General features: G+C 39.5%; 1 protein-coding gene across 4 annotated transcripts in view; it reads left to right on the top strand.

Annotated features, from left to right (window-relative positions):
* The window catches only part of PLXNB2 (plexin B2), a 115,002-nt gene extending 95,362 nt beyond the window's left edge, over positions 1 to 19,640 (top strand). For all 4 annotated transcript variants that reach the window (XM_061372944.1, XM_061372943.1, XM_061372945.1 and 1 more), the window contains exons 27-36: positions 1,579 to 1,735; positions 2,576 to 2,676; positions 3,570 to 3,654; positions 9,084 to 9,238; positions 10,521 to 10,681; positions 11,248 to 11,395; positions 11,880 to 11,944; positions 12,666 to 12,741; positions 14,707 to 14,781; positions 17,745 to 19,640. In XM_061372944.1, coding sequence (XP_061228928.1) covers positions 1,579 to 1,735; positions 2,576 to 2,676; positions 3,570 to 3,654; positions 9,084 to 9,238; positions 10,521 to 10,681; positions 11,248 to 11,395; positions 11,880 to 11,944; positions 12,666 to 12,741; positions 14,707 to 14,781; positions 17,745 to 17,849 — 1,128 coding nt within the window. In that variant the 3' untranslated portion in view covers positions 17,850 to 19,640. The remainder of the gene's footprint in view (positions 1 to 1,578; positions 1,736 to 2,575; positions 2,677 to 3,569; positions 3,655 to 9,083; positions 9,239 to 10,520; positions 10,682 to 11,247; positions 11,396 to 11,879; positions 11,945 to 12,665; positions 12,742 to 14,706; positions 14,782 to 17,744) is intronic.
* The last annotated feature ends 1,219 nt before the right edge of the window (positions 19,641 to 20,859 follow it).

Below are 20,859 nucleotides of genomic sequence, written 5' to 3'. Positions count from 1 at the left end.
TATGAAAGGGGTTACTATTGCTATAAATTATTGTGCTCTTTTGCATGATGATGACGTTGTGGTAGCTGTGAACAGTTAGGGAGCATTTGTACACCAAGGTAGGTTAAAGCATGAATTAATTAGTTCACTTCTGCCTGAAAGTGAGACACGGTGGGAAAGTATGGTATAGAGAGCAGTTGTCTGCTCTCTAATTGTTCTTATTTAAAAGATGAATCTGTTTTGCATCACTGGTTACACTGACATGCTGCATACTGAACCAGCAACAAAATCATGTCTAATTACCATAACGCTAATAGGAAAAGGAAGGTGAAATCTCATGATTAGTTTTGAGAGTTCTGTCAAGGGACAGTGCAATCATGTTTAATTTGATTGCCGTATGGCATAGCCTTTCTTCACTGTTTAAAAATACCAGACATGCAAGTGTATTTCTGAGGTTTGGAATGATAAACTAAGGCGTTATGGTTGGCAGGACCGTGCGTATCTGAGAGCTGCAGTGCTTCACATGCGCCTAGCCTCCGAAGCTACCTGACTGGCAAAAGGTTCATGAGAACTCTGAGCTGTCGTACTGATTCAGCAAGTGGAGAAAGAGGCTTTTCATAGCATCTATTTGGTTTGGGGGTTTGGGGTTTTTTTCCCCCTTCTATAAGGTTTCTTGGCGATTGTTTTCTCACTTGCTTTTGTCTTTATTAAACCTGACACCTATAAAGCAAAGCTACTTTTTTAAAAACCCCTCTAGATTTAGCAAATTACAGCCTTTCAAGAAATTCTTTTTAACATTAAAAAAAGCCATGTCAATACTACTGGCAATATTTTAGAACTAATATAAACTACTTAGGTATATTTCCTGGAGCTATTATTGTGGCAACAGTAAGCAGGAAATGAAGTCATCAGACACCAAAGATGGTTTAAATGGCATTTATATGTGCTTATATATATTTATGTGTGTGTGTATATGCATTATTTATATATATCTCATGAACAGCTGGTTACAGGAGGTAAAGTTATGGGAGGTGAACAAGTCACTGGTCATCAACTGAGCCATGTTAAATCACCGTATGTATAGACCTAGTCTGCTTGACTTGAGAATTAAAGCTGCTCCATGAAGACAGTGTAAAGGAACACAAAAGCACCCAATATTTAGGAGTTAGCAAAGTGCAGCTCAAATGATTGTTTGGAACTTGTTATATTTGGGCACTATATTATTTGTGCTTTTCTATGTTTCAGGTTATCACGTTGTATGAGATGCAGTGATCCAGCTGTTTTGTTTTTGTGTGTCCCTCTTTAATAAATTTCCGACAGCACAATAATAATAGCATATTATTATTATATGAGTAAATCTATTCTGTATCTCTTCTGTTTTGTCATAGTGGGAGGAATTAGCTGCAATTTATGGTAGCTGGTTGGCTGCATAATAGCAAAGGATCCATATTCCCGTTGCAAATATGTGCTGCTGTCCTATAAGCATTGCACAATGAATTTTAAATATTGTTTGTATTTAAATCTCCCAGAAAAATAGATTCAGAGGTAATCCAGTGCTGATTTGCCATTATCATCATGTACCTTCTTTTTGTTTTTCAGACAGTAAATGTATACGTACAAGATGGAGGAACTGATTCCATACCTGTGAAAGTGCTGAACTGTGATACTATATCACAAGTAAAGGAAAAGATAATAGACCAAGTCTATCGAAATCTGCCATGTTCTCAGTGGCCAAAAGCTGAGAGTGTAGTTCTTGGTAGGTGATACTATGTTGAGCAGGTGAAACAGGTTGTGCGATTTTGTATTTTTCACAGAAATGTCTACAAAAGCATTTTCTTGTTTAAAGAAAAAAAAAAAAAAGTTGAATGCATGTTCAGCTGGATGCTGAAATACAACATTTTGCATCGATCTTAATAGGCATTAAAAATTCATGCTTTCTAACAGAGTTCTTTTTCCTGACTCTTAAAGTTTTGGTATACTGTCATTAGCGTGCAAAGAGCCTGTTAATGACTGTTCGCACAAATGTATTCATGTCTGACAGACTATCTCAGGTACTAATTAATGTGATAATGACAGCATGAACAATTAACTGATGGAAAAGTAATGATGCCATTTCAGAAACTGGTACTGATTTTGACTTGACTTTATGATGGTTATTCAAAGGTATTATAACTCACAGGAGCTATGCTTTCAGGGGATGATGAGCCACCCAGCCTATGAACATCATCCTCCTTGAAGGCTTTCAAAATTGCTCTTTCCTTGAGAAAAAAAAAATAGAAAATTGACATAACTTAAAAGGTTTAATAATCTCATAATAAATGCTCCAATTAAAAGTTTAGCAATATCCTTATTACTCCCTTAATCTAAAAGTAGAAGATGCAATTCTTGCATAGTTAGGATTACTTTATACAAACTTCTGTAATAAAGGCCAAACTAGTAAGCAATAAAAACCACACCTCATGGTACGTGCCAAATTACTTATTTTAATCTTCTACAATGCATCAGTGGGTCTCTAAACTGAAACATTCTCGGTGTAGTTATTTTTGCACATGGTTAAAACCTGTTTTTTTTTTCTCTCATTTTAATTACCCCTTAGAGTGGCGTCCAGGTTCTACTGCACAGATCCTCTCAGACTTGGATTTAACATCCCAAAGAGATGGCAGATGGAAACGTATCAACACACTAATGCATTATAATGTAAGGAGGTGTTTCAGAGCGATTGTTCACATCTGTTAACTGTTCTCTAGTAATAAAAAAAATCTTTATTTGTTTTTGGAGCAGCTTCTGTGCTACATAAAGAATCAAAAACAACAAAAAAGCCCTAGCTCTGGGTCTAGGCAGTAAAAGCTTGGGAGCATGAAAGCCTAGGCCTGGACATATTGCCTAAACATCTTACCAAAAACGCATCACCTAAATGCCAGCACTTTGGTTTCCTCATCATGGCAGTCCCAAATCCAAATTCGCCTTTGAACAGTCAAAAGCTCCTTTTGCTAGGTCTTGTATTCATCTGTTCTCTACCACTTCCTACCCCTGGAAATTGTCTTTGTCCTTGCTCTGCTGCTGAATAGATTTTGAGTTGGTCTGGTTTGCTCAACAGCCCAGTCAGGAGAGCAGATGTTGATGTTTTTGTACCGTCTGTTTTAGGTTTCATACTTTGCACCCTACCAAGCATTTGCAATCCACTTATCTTCCCTTTGTATGCTAATTATTGCTTTCTAACAACAGATACCTGGATAAGGACGCATTGAAGTAAGTTAGCTTTCCCTCAGAAAACAGACAGGTCTGATTCTCTATGATAAACTCCATCTTTGTACAAAGGGCACCCACACTGGATTGGCAACCACTTAAGTCTTGGAGATGCTTCTAGCATTTTCAGTAATCTTACAGGTGTTAATGGGATCTCTTATTAAAGAAGGGGGAGTGAGTTTGTTCTGAATTGTAGACCCAGTTGCCCAAGAAGCCTTTGAAAGGCATCATTAATCATAGGTCTAGATTCCCTGCAAAAGATTACAAAAACCATAGTTAGATTTCACAAAAGAGGTTCAGTAGTGCACACATGGAATAACATCCCTGTGTTTGTATTTTCAAAGGTCCGAGATGGTGCCACGCTCATTTTGTCAAAAATGGGAATTTCCCAACAGCCAGAGGATAATCAGCAAGATGTCCCAGGGGAAAGTAAGTATCTTGTGGCTTCCTTACCTCCCAAAATGACTAGAAGTCAAAACCCACACAGAAAGAGTGACACTGCTGTCCTCATTTACTGAGAACATCTGTGGAGGTAGATATTCCCCACCAGACTGACTATATGGAGCTTATTTGTTGTGTGCTACCCACTGTACACTTACAATTGTTTTCTTTGTCCTCATTATAACAGCTTTAAATAATGGGGCCTTAACCATAATTGCTGTGAGTCCATTCCCCAGCTTAATAGCAAATGCTCATAGCAAATATTTCCTTGAATATTTTGTTTCTTAATCCCACTACAATCTATAGTCAAACCGTATATTTCACCTTTCTAAAGCTTTATCTCTTTTGTCCTTTCTTCTTTCTATACCTACTTTCCTCTCTACATTTCTTCCACTTCTTACTAGACTGAGAATTGAATGCAGTGTTCCAGATCAACCACAGTAGAGACCAGCTCCCCTCCTTGTGACATAAAGGATATGATATCATTTTTTCATTGTCTTTCTCACAGCTTTGCTGCCTTGCACGCTCATCTCTGTACGTTCGTATTTTATGTCTCTTTCTCTATGAGTGGTATTTCATCAGCTATGCTAGCTTGGTTTTTCCAGGGTTTGTTGGTTGATCTTATTCATTATATAAGTTACCTCTTCAGATGCAGTGTTTTCCACAATTCCTTTGTTCTTTTTGAGGTTTGCAGTCCACTGTAAGTTAGTATCAGGAGCTGCCTTATGTTTCTTCTCTTTCACATCACTAATGCAGCTGTTGCATAATTCTTGTATTGCTGTCTGCTACAGTATGCTGGACTTCTCAACACAGAGGACAACTTCTTAGCTTGAAACCCATCTTTCAAAGCTTTTCCTTCCACACGTTAATATTTTGCCTAGACAAATGTCCTGTATCTCAGAACCGCTTGAGACACAATATCCATTACAGCCTAAAATGCACTCAGATTTTTATGGAAATATTTGCTTGTAAATTTATAGTCTTTGTCACATGTGCTTCCTTTACTTTTCAAATGTTAAGTTTCTCAACAGTTTTTTATCCTTATATTCTGTTATTTTACAAGAGGTGGAAGTTAGATTTATGGAACAATAATTGTTGAGATCATTCTTCCTTCTATTAACTCATTTAATATGTTCTTCTGTCTAGCACTGATTCCAAAAGTCATTGCTTCACCTAATAGTTTAATTCTTTTTTAACAGATTTACTGATGTTAGATTAAATAGGTTTCAAGGGTTGGGTAGTCAAATAGGTTGAACATAATATTCCAGAAATGTACATTTTTTAGGAAGGTGGGGCTCAGCTGATAGCTCTGACCTATATCATTATTTAACAAAAATATGCAGACTTCCATTTCATGACCAGCAGGTCAATGGAGATGATTCTCCCCCTCTACTCTGATATGAGACCCCACCTGGAGTACTGCATCCATCTCTGGGGCCCCCAGCACAAGAGGGATGTGGACCTGCTTGAGTGAATTCAGAGGAGGGCCATGAAGATGATCAGAGGGCTGGAGCACCTCTCCTGTGAAGACAAACTGAGAGAGCTGGGCTGCTGCTGTCCTCTCACCCCTTAGTGCAAGTGCCTGCCACAGTTGGCCAAGTGGTGACTACTTTGTCAGAGCACTTGCCAACCCAGCATGTTAATTTACAAAGCCATTCAACTTAATATAGAGGGCAGTGAAGTGCAGCCATGCAAGGAGCTGATTCTTAGTCCCTGTTCAATTTGCTTGCACTGATTGCTGAGACAACTCTGAGGTGGTAGTTGCCTCCACCCTGAACAACTGGACCATAAATGGAGCCCAGTGGTGTGCTTAGCTTGCTTTGCTTTGTTAGCACACAGTGGTGTTCAGTCTTTCAATCTGGAACCCAGTCTCCATCCTCCCCACCTCTCAACCCTTGTGGCAGGCAGTAGAGGACCAGACCATGTATTTTTCTTTATTTTTCTTGGATTTTCTTTTTCTTTCCTTCTTATCTACCATTATATCTTTAGCTATGACTCAGTACAAGGAAGCTCTTTGAAGACATATGATCTCTACTCCATGATGAACTCCTTAGTTACATATGTACCATACTAAACTGTAAAGAAAAAGCAGGTTTCTTGTGACAGTGCTGTCACACGAGGCTCTTTACATGAGAGAAAAATCTGCAGAGAATTGAGATCCCAAAGTATGGAGTGAAGACAGCTTCCACCATGTTTCTTCTCCATTCTCTTGCATCATGGTAGTGTACAAATTTGGGAATACAGTGGTTTGTGCCCATTTTACTTAGCACCAAAGGATCCTCAGAGCTATCTGGTGCCAAGTTGTTATTTTGAAAGCTATGAAATGTTACAAAGCTAATGCAAAGCAAGAGCTTGCAATGACAGTGATTTGTGAGATGCTATGTGTATAAAAGGGAGAGGAGAGGATCAGTGGGTTCCCCTCCCACACACACACAGGGTTGGAATAAACAGAAATCCTATCCCAGCTGTATGAATGAGGCTTGTGATGAAGTGGTTTTCCTTTTAATTCAGTCTTTTATTAACTTGCACCTTTTGCATTGAGAAGTGTCAGCTAAAGCCATTGACTGTCTGCCAAAGTACTAGGCTTTGCATAGAGTGAAAATGTAAAACCATGTTCAGAGATGTTGCTCTAAAACCTGGCATTGCTTCCATGCTGCTTTTGATTCCCAGCTTCTAACAGGAAGAAGCTGGAGGTTGTGACAAATTAAATGCAGCATCTTTTATCTGTGGAGATAATAAATGCAATTACTAATTTGTATCAAGATGGCGAATGATTTCAACGATTTCATGCTAGCATTTCTGTACTGAACTATAAGCCAAGACAACACACTCTGTTATTCTGGGCTTTTCCTCTGTTGGTGGGGTTGGTTTTCCTTTCTAGATTTTGAATAAAAATAGAGAGAGGGTTGCAGATCAGAAATACTGATCAGTACATTCAGGTAGGGCAGCCCTTCTTTCACCTGCATGGAGCAGGATATTCACAGAGAGGAGGAGGCTGGAAGGAAGCTATTTTCCTGCAGGCTACACAAGGGGAAAGGGGCTGTGTTTCCTGTCACCACCTTGCTTGCCTCTGTCATGTTCACATCGTCGTGCATGCCACTGTAACTTATCAGCACAGTCAATATTTGGCATTAATGCACACACAGAGCATTATTTTAGATTGGCCAAAGAATGCCCAATGACTAAAACAGCGAGTTTGGGGTGAAGCTTTGACCCAGCAGGCAGAGTCTTCTCCCCACTTACAGCCTGACACATGATGTGCCTACTGCAATAAAATGAGGTGTTTTCCTCTATCCTTTATTTTCTTTACCTCCTAGTTTTCCCCTGGGGAAAATATCATCTCACAGAAATGTTATTTCCTCCTAGCAACCATACTGCTGACGTGGTTTGTTACCCCATGGCCTGAATTTATCTTCCTCATTCTTCCTGCTATTTTTAGCAATTAAGTGGGATCTTTGTGTTGCAGAAGTTCATCTGGTAAAACTCTAGTCACATAATCCCTACTTTCCTGTGAAATAGCTACTATTTCACTAGTAGCCAATTCTGTTGTTGCTAAACAAACACGGGCCAAATTAAGCTGCACATCAGGGCCAGTAATCTCACCAGAAACACCTTTGGTTGTTTCTCTTCTCTCCAAAGTTAAACTGGGCCATATACCATCAGGAGGGCAAAGACAGAGTAAATTCCTTTGAATCAAATGAGGAAGCAGAAGTATCCCAAGCGACTGACATAAGGCTGGAAAATAGTTTCTGCTTTAACTGCATGATTTGATCTGTTAGTTTACAAAAGTAAATAGGCATTGCAAAAGAAATTCCAGACTTCAGGCCCAGCAGTGGTTCTCACTGTACTGGCAGATGATTGTTGTTAATGGTATTGATTGCAAAATCGCATCTGCTTCAGAATAAGCTGATAGCTTTGATTTCTTTCCTGCTTCGTTCACATGAACTTCCAGGTCAAATTAAGGCCTCTCGGGGGGCAATATGATTTAATGTGGGATTTTCTTTCTTCTTTCCTACCTAGTTAAAAAGAAGGAAAGGCCCTGGAAGGCTGCATAGCTAATGTGTTTCATGAGTATATATAAAGTAGATTCAAGCAGCAGTGTTGGCTCAGCCAGCTGACACAGAAATGTTATTTTCCTCTGTGATGTAGAATATTGAATATATATGCAAGCTCGTAAATTTAATGTAGCTGCTGAGGAAGTCAGTTAATAAACTACTATGGCCAAACATTTGAAAGGACAAAAATTATGCAACTGGAAACTGCTATCTGTGTTGTAACTGGGATTCAGTGACATTAGGTATGTATATTAAAGCATGAAACTTAGCAGTAATGCAAAATAATTCACACAATAAGGCTGGGCCAAATCACAATTTTTATGGGAAAAAATAACTTTCACATTTTTAAGATGTCAGTGATTTTAAACGCACTGATTCAGTAACTTCCACTGGAAAAGCACCATCGATTTTAGGGACTATGCCAAGTAGATATAAAAATTCAGAAACCAAAGGAAGAACAAAGCAAAACCAGGGGAACTGAATCTAAGTTTGTGACACAAAATCTTTTTCAAGGGATATCTTTTGCAAGTCAAAGCTGTAACCAGATGAGCTGTCATTGGCATCCAGGTGCTTACTCCTGTTTCTTCTTGTGTTAAGAGACTTGATGTGAGTCTCTTTCTCTGGTTTAAGCTATGCATACTGACAAACACATTCTTTTAAATCTTATTAGAATGGTTATGAATTTCCTTCAGTCATTACCTCTGTCTGCTGGCATTCACACCCTCTCAGCAAAAAAGCTGCATTTTCCCTCCTTTCAGCTAAAAAAAAACTCAAGAGATGCTGATAAAGACAGGTTTGAACTGAGGTACCATACGCTGAACTCAGCAGTCAGGGTAAAAACGCACTGCAATAGTGACACCTAGAAAAAAAAAAAGGTTGACATCATCAATTTTTAAAATTGCCACTGCCAGATTCACCAGAGCTGCTACAACAATATCTTGCCTTGTACCTGGAGTAGCTGCAATTCCTCTCTCTGTGGTGACGGTTGGGTCAGACCTGTCTGAGTTTCTGTAACTTGATCATGTCCCCAAGGATTTACAAAGGGGCAGAGTACTTCAGTGTGTGGAACTCAGAATGTGCACACATTGTGCTACATGAGTGAACAGGGGTTTTCTTACTGTGTTGTTCCTTCCTCTCCCTTTGCTCTTGACAAAAGCAAGCTTTTCAGCTTATGTATTATTGAACATTTAGCCCTTGAGTTGTATGGGTTGAACAGGAACGGAGTAATCTAGATGCTCTTGGCAAGAGGACAGGTAAGGTTAGGGAAAACAGATCCTATATGTACTTATGGATATGATTATTTTCATGTTGCTCCTTTGGCTTTGAGGTGTTTTTTGTAATTACTGCAATTACTCTTTCTAGGGCATGCACTCCTGGAAGACGAAAATAAGGTCTGGCATCTAGTGCGGCCAGTAGATGAAATAGATGAAGGTAAATCAAAGCGGGGCAGCGTGAAGGAAAAAGAAAGGACCAAAGCTATTACAGAAATCTACCTGACCCGACTTCTTTCTGTGAAGGTAGGGCTCAGATGTGCCATGTTATACCTTACCTCTATAGATTTCAAGGTACAGCTGAAGAAAATGATGCAACTGTTAGTCACGCTTTTGCCTGCAATTTTGAATGTTGTGTGCACACAATCTGGTGTTCAGGGCTTCAAGTGATTAATATGCTCTGAAGAACACTCCTGGGAAAGAGATAAAGTTTAACTCCTGATCAAAGTTGAGAACTGTGATCATTAAATAAGGATTTTTCTTGCAATACAGAGATGAATATTCTCCTCTGTGCCCCTGATTAGATAATATTTTGCAGGGTTTTCTTTTGAACCAAATGCTTTATAAACTGCTCCAGTCTTATATTTCTCTGTGCTTGTGTGTGACGAATGCTACAGGATAACCTAGAAAACTAAAAATGTTTTCAGATAGTCTTTTCAGAGTACTTTTAGTGCTTGTACTGCAGAATGGGTCACAAGCGAAATAACTGTGCAAAGCATTTCTCCTTGAAGAAAGAATTTAGAATAATGTGTTTAATGATCCTCAAGCCAGGGTCCTCATGAAAATCAGGGTGGTCTAGCTCCAGGTAAGGCCATTTGTCCAAGGTTGAAAGTGGATGTGAAGGAAGGTTAGCGCACAGATGACATAGACTCAGGACAAAGAGCCAGCAAGATGCTTACATCTCTCTCTTCTGTTAATAACTCCTTTGCAGCTGACACTTTTCTATTCCAAATAGCCAGTTTATGTATTATTACCAGTCTGGAGCTTTACTAACTTGTACAGAGGTGTTATGGATGGGACCACAGCTACCCCTACACCTCAAGGACTGTCAATGTGTCTTTGCCTTTTGCTGAGAAAAAGACAAATGCTCAATGGTACTTTTTCCTCTCAGTCTCTTTCTAAAAACTGAATGGTGTTCCAGAGTCAGAGAAACTGGACGTGAAAAACTGCAAAGCCATTAATAACCAGCTAGCAATTACTTTACGTGCACATCAACCCTGAAGTGTAAATGTATTGTACGCTTAGCAACCAGCTTTTGCTTCTTCTGTCAAGCACAAAGCACACTTTTGCAAACTGTGGAATAGTTGGTGAAGTTGCAGCCTTTCAGGCTAGAACATAAAATGGCTCTCTAGAAGGTCACTACACTAAGAAGTTGCTTGGGTTTTGTCACCCAGTACTGTTAGCGCTCAGGATGGAGGCCATCAGTGACTGCAAGTGGATGTTAGTGTCAATAGAAAGAAGAGTGGAGGATGGCACCAAGTGCAGTTGTAGCACAAATCTAATAGATTTTTTTTTAATTTGCTTTTAGGGGACACTTCAGCAGTTTGTAGATAACTTTTTTCATAGTGTGCTCAACTCAAACCACGTGGTGCCACCAGCTGTGAAATACTTCTTTGACTTCCTTGATGAGCAAGCAGAAAAACATGACATCAAGGATGAAGATACCATTCACATCTGGAAAACAAACAGGTACAGTGTGAACAGAGTAATATTTGTACTGAAGAGAAATGAGAGTGTAATTCCCAGCTGTGTACTGGCGCTCTTACCACAAAACAAGTACATTTCATTTATAATTCTCAGAATCATTTTAATTGAGATAATACATTTATATGATCCTGAGGTTTCCCTGTAAGCCTAGAAGATGCAAAAATGAAACCTAAGAGGTTGTCAGTGCAGATTGAACACTTCACTTTATGTCTTTCCTCAGAGAAGAGGAAAGCAAGAGGCAAATGAGACTAGATTTACCTGTCAAAGCACAAAATCTAATAAAATTGTGCTCAGGTAGTTTCTCTAACCATGCAGACATCTTCTCTTGCTATCTGGGGGAATCTGAGATTCTTGAGAGATGTAATGACTTGGTTTTCAGACATGGAAGCCAGACAACAGATAGCTCGTATAAATGTTGAAATACAGCATTAAGCTTCACTGTTGTGAGGAGATCAAAAAGCAAAATCCGTATTTAATTTCATGTGATTTGCTTTTTGTAAAGCATTTGTTGTATAAAAAGGATTATTTATCTTTTCCTTGCTTTGCAGCCTGCCTCTTAGATTCTGGGTAAACATACTGAAAAATCCCCATTTCATCTTTGATGTTCACGTTCACGAAGTAGTTGATGCTTCCTTGTCAGTCATTGCACAGACTTTCATGGATGCTTGCACAAGAACAGAGCACAAATTAAGCAGAGTAAGTGATTTGCATTCTACATCCTGACTGCATTCATGCCTGACAAGAGAAAGGGCATCCTCATAGACAATACCCATTCTCTGAGGAGATACAACCTTGATCATTTCTTTTTAGTTTTATAATGAAGTTAGCATTTCACCACTTAGCAGATTGGTGAACGTGCCAGTGTTATTGAGTAGTCTGCCAATTGGTATTTATAAAAAGGAGAAAATAGCAACTGCTTTTATAAAAAGCAAGTTTACAAGCTGATTATTTCATGTCCATCTTTAGTATCATCGTGCATTGAATATTTGTAAAATTCAATACTAATGATGTGTGTAAACTTCATCCTTCCAGAACACATGGTCCCGCCAATGTTAATAACCAAGTGTTACTATCTGTAAAGCTGAAGTACATGTGAATATAAAGGCTTGATCTTAAGTTCTTGGCTTTCTTTTGCTTCCTATAGATGTTCTTAAATCAATCAAGTTTCTCTCTGTTTCAGGATTCTCCAAGTAATAAATTACTTTACGCAAAAGAAATCTCAAACTACAAGAAGATGGTGGAAGAGTGAGTATAGACTATTTTCATGCTTATTTGAAGTTTATAGGGCTTTCGGCCTGTGTAAGAGCAAAAGAAACCACTGAGGTAGTCAAAGTCAACTGTCTAATGTTTAGAGTTTTACACCCAAGTGTCAAAGCTTTCCATTGGTGGTGGCGTTGGTGGGGATGAAATGGAGCACTGTTAAGACCCAGTGTGTGTTCATGTCTCTGCAGACAGATAGGGAGATTTTTTCAGGTGAAAATATGATACTGTTTTGTGCAGTGGTGGTTGTTACCCATACGATCTGTCTAACCAAAGCTGCACTTCTGTAACTCGGTAGAGATCAAATCCTGACCACATTTTCACAAACGCATTTGTTCTGTTCCATCTCTGACTTTATTCATTTTCTAATTGGGAATTCTGTGAATTCCACGGAAGATCTGCCACACAACAAAACTCCTGCTAGCTGATAACTTCCAAACTCTGAAGACCTAAAATAATCTATGGCTGCAGCTATAAATAGATTTCTTTCCTGTGGTATGGCCCTATACAATCAGGTACGATTTGCCTCTGCTGTGAAGATAGTAATGACTGTGGAAGGAGGTTTGCTACAGGAATCACTGGTTTGTTGTGACAAAGCATCTCCTGCATTAGTAGGAAGCATGTTTAAAATAACTGCAAAATTGAAAGAATTATCAGAAACCACAATGTATTTCACCTATTGAAAGTCCGTTTTCATCTGTTGCAGTTATTACAAAGGTATTCGTCAGATGGTGCCAGTGAGTGACCAAGACATGAATACCCATCTAGCAGAGATTTCTAGGGTAAGAGCCAATTCCATTTTCTTGTCCTGAAATTGGAACCAAGTGTAGCACTCTTTGTCTTCTCTTCCTAACTCAAGAAGGGGGTTTCTTGTATGTGCAAACACCACATGAGTTATTTCATGCTCTGAAATTGTCCTGTTAAGTGTAGCCATGCCTTTCAGCCATTTGGAATGTTGATTGCTGACTGGAACCAAGAGTAGTTATTGTCACTAATCTGTCTGGGTGATGTAGGTGCCAGAGCAAAATGTTTGGATTTTTTCACATCCATTGTGGAAAACATACAGCACTTTTTAATTGTTTTTTCTCTCCCCAGCATACAGAGGATTTTTAGCATTGATCATACTGATAACAAGTAATGACTGAGTTCACAGTGCTACCACAGCAAAAAAATAGGTTCCAGAAACGAAAGAGGAGGCACATACATTAAGTACAGCCTATTTTAGAGCTGTCTACACAAGGGCAATACTTCTGCTTCATGTTGCATGTGAGAAGCTCACCATGTGCTCGCTCAGTGACACTCTTTTTGCCTTACGGGTTATTGGGGGTTACCTCTCATGGAGAAGAGCAGAGGGGGGTGGTTGCTAACTGGGGACTCTGGTTGGAGACTGTTGGAGCAAAGAGACTACAAAGCCTGCTTCGGTCTTGAAAGAGCCTGTGTGTGCAATAGTTCAGCTTAGTTAGAGCAGGCTCGTGCCTTTGAAGCACTCAGTTTAATTTGGAGAACCAGGACAGGGCTGCACCAGTTTGAAAAGATGTTTAGTCTGAGTGAAGAAACAGAGTATCACTGGCTGGGTTACTTATTTGCGTAATTTAGTTGAAGAGTTCTAGCATAAGGAGGATGTTTGGGGAAATTTTTGTGGTTTGTTTTTTTTTCAGTGCACTTATGACCCAACAATTTTGCAGATCAACATCCTCATGAGAGCATTTCTATTTTCAGTCATTCACTACAAAACTCATCTGCAGTGGCATTTAATTTTCCAGTTCACTTTATTTATTACACAAATTGAGAAGTATGTAAAATTAAAACATTTGGTGATTAAAAGTAAATTCAATAGAATGTTTTAACATCAGCAGAATATGCTGATCCTTTCTACTTATGTTATAAATTATGATAAAATGAATATGGAAGGAGTGATCGAACATTGCAAATCTTGGCCAGTTCTAGAAATGACTTGTACAGAGCAAGGGAAGATGGATGTTTCTCTGCTGCCTTGTGCCTTGGATAATCATTCATGCCAGTAGCAATATTTTGCAATTCTTTTCTTAGCTAACTTAAAAGACTAAAGGCATAGCTAAAGACTGAAGTCCTATACTTGTGAATGAAAAACATCTGTTAGGTAGAACACATTCACTAATTAAGTTAAATGTCTGGCGGAGAGAGAGGAAGAGGTAATGGAAGGGTTATTTCCTGATTCATATATAGTCCTTTTTCTCTCTATCTCTTTCTACCCCACATCCCTTCTCATCTTCATGATTCAGATGACTTTATCCAAGCATACATGTGCTCGAGATCTAGATAAGTTACACCTTTGCTGTAGTGAGGCACGAATAGTTTCAAAGAGGTAAAAAGAGCTGGAGAAAGAATTTCAAACAGCCATGACAGTGACAGAAACAATGCTTAACATCTCAACAGTATGTAGACTGTACAGAGTAAATGCTTTAGTTATACATACCCGTGTTGTCAACAGATGTTTAGGCTGTAGTCTGTGGTTTACCATTCCAAGCTCAAAATATTTTCCACCTCCAGTGGAAAAAGACCAGCGGGAAAGTCTTGATCTAAAAATCACTGAACAAAAGTTTTCTCACCCCTTTTTTCTGCCCCAGCTGTCATTGAACAAAAGTTACAGGATGCAGAGCTTGCATTTGGAAATCTTGTAAAGTGATTCCAACAGTTGTGGATGTGCATAACTTTCAGCTGTCTGTGATCACATTTTGACACGATTGCTTCCTGCTTGTGTTTAACAGGCACATACCGACTCCTTAAATACGCTGGTGGCTCTACACCAACTCTACCAGTATACTAACAAATACTATGATGAGGTAAGTTGTGGCTCTTGTTTTCACTTTTTTATATCAATGGTAAGAGTTATAACATCGGTCTAAAGAACAATTTCTGGAATTCCCTGGATAATTGGGCAGAAGCAATGCTGAGCAGAAAGCTCTAACTTTGCAGTTACCCACCTTGCTTCGCAATTACACTGGTCAAGGGTGTGCTTTTATAAACAAAGAATCTGATTATGGGCTATTTGGTTTTGGTAGTGAGAGTTTAATGAGATCTGAAAGAGAAATAGATTTAAAAATCATTTCTCCTCAGATCTACAGTTCTAATTCGCAAGAATTAGGACATAAGAATGTCACTGAGCAAAAAGCAGTCGTAAGAGCTGGATCAGGTTTCAAGCCAGTGGGGTTTTTTTATTAGGAACAGTCCATTAAACTTCTTTTGCTTGCAGCAATGGAGCCATGCCTTTCTTATTAGTTAAGATGCACTTGAAACTCCCATGCATACTCCTGTCCCCATTTTGCTGTGCCCAATGAGGTTCCTGCCCCAGGTAAACCAAAGTAGAGTAACTCTTGAATATAACCTGATTCAAAAGGATCCAGTCCAAAATGTTTCTCTGTTTTTTTCACACCCTGTAGAAAGGGGGACAAAGAAATTCCCAGTATAGCTGGGCTGTGGCTATGGCTCTCCAAACTTAATCTGAAAACAAAAGGAGAGAAGGAAACTTTTATTCAAAGGTTTCCATGGAAATGAATGCCTCCAAAAACCTCTCAGAATTGAATCAAAGCAAGAACAGATGCTGAATAAAAAAGGAGTACAGCACATGTGAGCTCTCTTTGGTTTGTCTTGCACCTCAGCAGAGCTCATGTTTTCACTTATGTTTAGCACTGAAGTCAGTGAGTCTCATCCTCAGCTTCACTTCAGCTGCTTTGTACAGAGCAGCCAGCCTGTTGGAGCATTTAAGCAGATGTAAGCAGGGAAGATCAAATTACTCTGAGAAGTTTTGCAACAAGGGTTGGTAGAGGAAGCAGCCAGAGGAATGCAGGCCAACCTGGTGGCATTGGTTTCCTCATCCCCAGCACCAACCAAGCTGGCTTTCAACACCTTCCTAAATGGATCCATGTCCTGGCCTCTTACAGAGACCCACAGGGACCCTGGGTCACGATTGGACTATAAAGCCCTGATTCTTCCACACCCCTGTGTCCCTGCTTCCCCTCGTGTCTTCACATTTGGTGGCAGGGTCAGGTGGAGTCATCAGTCTGTGGAACTTCAACAGTGGCAGACAGCAAGTCCCAGTGTGTGGCTACAGCTCTTGCTTCCACATACATCACTGTGTAACAACAAGGTGCATCTGATGAAAAGGCTGCTAATTCAGAGTTATGGAGATAATCTGTCAAGAACCATTCAGTAAATTTAATGAAGCTTATTTATTTTCCATGAAAATGTTTTAATTTGCATAAATTGGAACATTTTGCAGCTGCCCTTGTCTTTATTACTGACGCAGTGGTTCCCAGCATGCGCTGTACCTTCTGTATCTCTGCAGGGCTTGACAGTGACTAAGTGGGTACATTCTAATTGTCCACATTTATTTGAAGGATATATTCACCAGCAGAGATAATCATGAATTATTTATTCTAGATTTGAGGAGTTATAGCTAGATGTAATTGTTTAAATTAAGGGAACAATATCAAATTAAATTAGGCCCAATTTAAATACAGTAATAAGTATTTATTAACTCTGTCTTGTAAAAATGTTTTCACACTTTAAAACCAGATCCATTAAAATAATTATTTCCAAACAAATCTGCTTCACTATTTGGAACTCAAATGCTATACCAGCCTTTCAAAATGAAATTATTGGCTAGATTGATAGTGACTGCATTAATCTCCATTGTCAATGATGTGCAAGAAGTAATAAGAACTGTAGGGAGTGACAGGCAAACTATTTCTCCAGTTCTTGTACTTGCAGGTTGATACAGTACTTAAACAGAAGCTAAAGGTTTCTGCTTGATTAGAGTGTCCGACTTCTATTCATAAAGTCAGTCCTAGAAAAGGAACAGTTTTATCATGTAACACATTCTTCTAGTGAAGAAATCTAATAGCTGGTGGAAGAGTTTTCCTAAAGGATAGTGGAAATGAAAACCTTTCGAAACCTTTGAAATTTGATCTTGAGAAGCCCTAAAAAACCCTATCTGAAAAAAAAAAATCCTTCTCATAACAGTTGACCTTTTCTAGCTCTTGTTTTCAAATCCCTGGTGTCTTCAAGTCATACCTTCCTATATATAATCTGTAGAGCAGGGGCAGCATGTGGGATGCTTGGTATCTCTTCTGATGAGCTCTTCGCTTCCCAAGTTACGTGATCCTGGGCCAGAGCCTTGGCATTTCTCAGTGAGAGCCAAAGGGCAGCTCCCTGATGCTGTGGCCAGGCTGTTTTCGTATTGCCTACAGACACAAGAGATTTTGCGTTGCCCTACCTCATGCCTATGCATGGACCACCCAGGAGCATCTCATAACCAAAGCTCATGGGGATGGGGCTTAATTGCTGCTGGTAAATGACCCTTAAGCCTTGTAGGGTGCACTGTAAGCAAAGGCACTGTTTCTTAAATAGCTATAAAGATATTTATAAAGAATAAAAGATTATAAAAATGTAAGAGATATATATAAAGGATTATAAAGATATAAAAATAAAGATTATTTATAAAGATAAATAGCTATAATATTACATCTTGGAATGTAATATTTCACAAGATAAAGTCCTACATATTCATTTGCTTGCATCTCAGCATAAGGGGAAACATTACAACGACTTAGATAAAGTAATGGAGACAATCATTCTTATTGACTTTGTGTAAAAATAGAACATGGGACCTCCTAGATGGACTTTATCTTTGGTACAGAGTCAATGAAAAAGACTCTACAACCCACGTAGTATCAAACGCTGGGTCCAGGAACTGTCATATATTTTAGCTAAATGACTCTAAACGTTCTGTGTTTATTTCTTCCAGATTATAAATGCACTTGAAGAGGATCCAGCTGCACAAAAAATGCAGCTTGCCTTCCGTTTACAGCAAATAGCAGCTGCGTTAGAGAATAAAGTGACTGACCTTTGACTCAAAAGCCGCAATAAAGAAATCTGATCTGAAGATGTTCAAATTCATTCTTCCTGTTAAGGAAATAGTGTTCTATTTTTTAATGTATAATTACAACTTTAAATGAAAGATTTCATGTTTTTTTGATAGCAGAGGTGTAATGTAAAGAATTTTTACTGTAAATTAAGCTTCTAATTAAAAGCTGTGTCGTGTGTAAATGAATCTTCTGTGGGACGGAGAGTCCTTTGGTTGGGGACAGGGTGGGGGGTGGAAGAAGGAAACCCTATAGTTCGTTTAATTTAGTAGAATCTGAGACATCAGCATTTAGGATTCATTATGCAAGTAAATTCAATACTATAGCATCCTGTCTAGGTTAAGCAATATTTGTACTAGGAAAACAATAACATTCTCAGAGACCCATGCAATATCCCCTTTTATTTTGATAACTGGAAACTGACTTCCATATAGCTCTAAAACTTAGTCTGTGCTCATAATGAACATCCTAAACGTGTCAGATTTCTCTGCAAGATCTGAAAATGGGATTTGCTGTCACACACAGTTCTTTAAATTAATTATTTATGTCCATGGTGATGCACAGTATTGCACCCACCACGGCTGGCTGTGACGGAAGTAACAGTAATATCAGTGTAGGAGGGTTTTACTGATAAAGCCTCGTGCAGTTCAGAAATCACTGCAAAGAAGGAATTAGTCCTTAAAACTTTACAACTTTGTTATTATTGTGAGTTTTATGATATATGCTAATGTGCCTTACTTGTACTAATTCTGTGAATCTGATGAATGGTTTTGTAAAAAGAAGCAGATCAGAAAAGAAATATTTATGTGCTATTGAATGACTTTTGTGTGAAAAACATGACCAGCAGAATGCTTGTAATTAGCTGCTTGCCGAGAGTGTGCTGTTTAACATGATTCAATTATGTATAATATCTTATTTTAGAATGGTTCTGATGATTTTTTTATTTGAATCTTGGAACTGTCCTAGAAATACCATCACTTGTTCTTATTGTATTTGTGATGTAAAATACTAGTATGATATTGGAAAAATCATATACCTGTCTATTGGAAACCACTCAGTCAGTTTTGAGCCTTGGAATGCTGCATTTGATTGAATACACACCATGACCCATAGCAAAGAAAACTGAAATAACTTGTCAGGAAGTGTGTGTTTACAATAGAGGTAAGCTCCGTACAAATCAAAAGGTTAGGTACGTCTTCTTAAATTGCTGTATTGCACATCAGAGAACTTTATTCCTCTTTGTCTCGCAAGTCTTTGGCAGTAACGTAGCATTTTAATGAAGCGCTGCCATCTGTACTCCTTCGTTCACTGTCCTGCCAAGCGCCCGGACTCTGCTGATCCTCAGCAAGCTGACGCAGTGTCTGCTGCCCGCTCTCCCTGCCCGGTAGGTTGTCACACAGTGGCTTTTACTGTTTGTTGATAGATCTCCCCCCACCCTTTTTGACAATTGCCTAGTATTTGTCAGTGGGCCTTTCCTTCAGTTTCCAGCAATCAAAACCCTCGCCAGAGCTGGTTTCCTGCCCAGTTGGCTGGTAGGGGTTTCTTGGTTTGTTTTGTACTCAACTCCTTGTTATTTGTGTATAACCATTCCTGAACCTGCCTGGGCTGTAAGTTATTTTACACTGCTTAGGACTGAGGTACATGACTTCTGCATAAAGGTGCTTTGCCAGCTACTCCTTCATCAGCAAAGGCATCCTAATTTCATGGCTAATCTGTTTCTCTGTCATTATTTGTAAATCCTGTTAATTGTAAATCAAATACAATGTTGTTTTTTTCCATCAAGTGTCATGGATCTTTACTGAAACTGGGGGGGTGGGTGCTGAAATAGATTTGTAATGCTTCCTCCAGGGGTGATAGAGCAGCAGCGTCTGTCAGGCTGCGGTTGGTAATGGAGGAGTGCAGCACATCCTGCAGATGGTACGCCTGACATCATGCCCTTTCTATGGGCATTTGCTCTGAAAAATGAGAGTACTCTTGAGAAGAGCGTGTAGTGCAACATCCTGCAGCGAGGGCTTCTTGCCTGATAAATCTTGTCTTGAGACCTGAAAGCCCGTTAATACGCAGGCTCAGCAGCACCTCTCCAGAGAGATCAGAAAGCCCTGCTTGAGCAAGTAGGGCTTTCAGCGGGAACATTACATGTCCACCACCATCAATGACTTGATGCAGAGCAGCTGCGGACAATAATGAGCTGTTGTGGGCTGTCGCATACTGCAGCAGAACCTTTCTTACCTATTAGACCAGCATGTGTGTCTCCTGGCATGTGTGAGTTTGTGATGGTCACTCTGGGGTGCTCTTTTTCTACATCCTGGGAAATCAGCAGGCTTTTGGCACTGCCTGTGTTTGGGAACATGGAGGCAGTGACTATGAGCAGCTGCAATTATAAAGGAGACAATGCTGTTCTTCAGTTTCTCTAAGACTCCTCTCCTGAAAGCACAGAATTGGAATTTGAATTGAAGAACTGAGCTGGTTTACTTTATTCTTTCCCCTTTTGGCTAAGCTCCTCCAGGGCTTGCTTTTCCATTCTGGTGCTCAGTTTTGTCCAGGCCTAGTTTTTCACTTCAATTTTCCCTGTGTTTTAGCAGTCTGATTCTTAAGGGCTTCCTGCTCCTCTGGTTTCTGCTGCTCCTGCCGTCTGGTTCATCTGCAAGAAAAAGCACACTTTTCATCCCTACTGCAACCCCTCCTCGGGGCATTTCTTTGGGCACAAGAACCTTCCCTCTGCATAATGGGAGCCACTGTACTCCATAGCGGCACCTATGAACAAAACTCCCCTGACTGGACATCTCCCAGCCACAGTTCAGAGATGGGTGCAGGCTGTCAACCACCACCAGGAAGTCTGAATTCCACTGCTCACTGTAGCCTCTCCAAAGGGTTTCCTTGTCTCCTCACCAGCAAACAAGCACATAGAGATCTCAGATGATGCCCCCACTTCCCAATATGGAGCAACTCATGCAGCTGAAGAGAAGTTTGGGGCTTTTTGCCTCTGGCCAGGAATTT

The sequence above is a fragment of the Neopsephotus bourkii genome, unplaced genomic scaffold, assembly GCF_033783945.1.
Source record: "Neopsephotus bourkii isolate Nb327-2 ecotype Australia unplaced genomic scaffold, CSIRO-AGI_Nbou_v1 NB_1624, whole genome shotgun sequence".
Taxonomy (NCBI): Eukaryota; Metazoa; Chordata; class Aves; order Psittaciformes; family Psittacidae; genus Neopsephotus; species Neopsephotus bourkii.
This window is presented reverse-complemented; position numbering and strand designations above follow the sequence as displayed.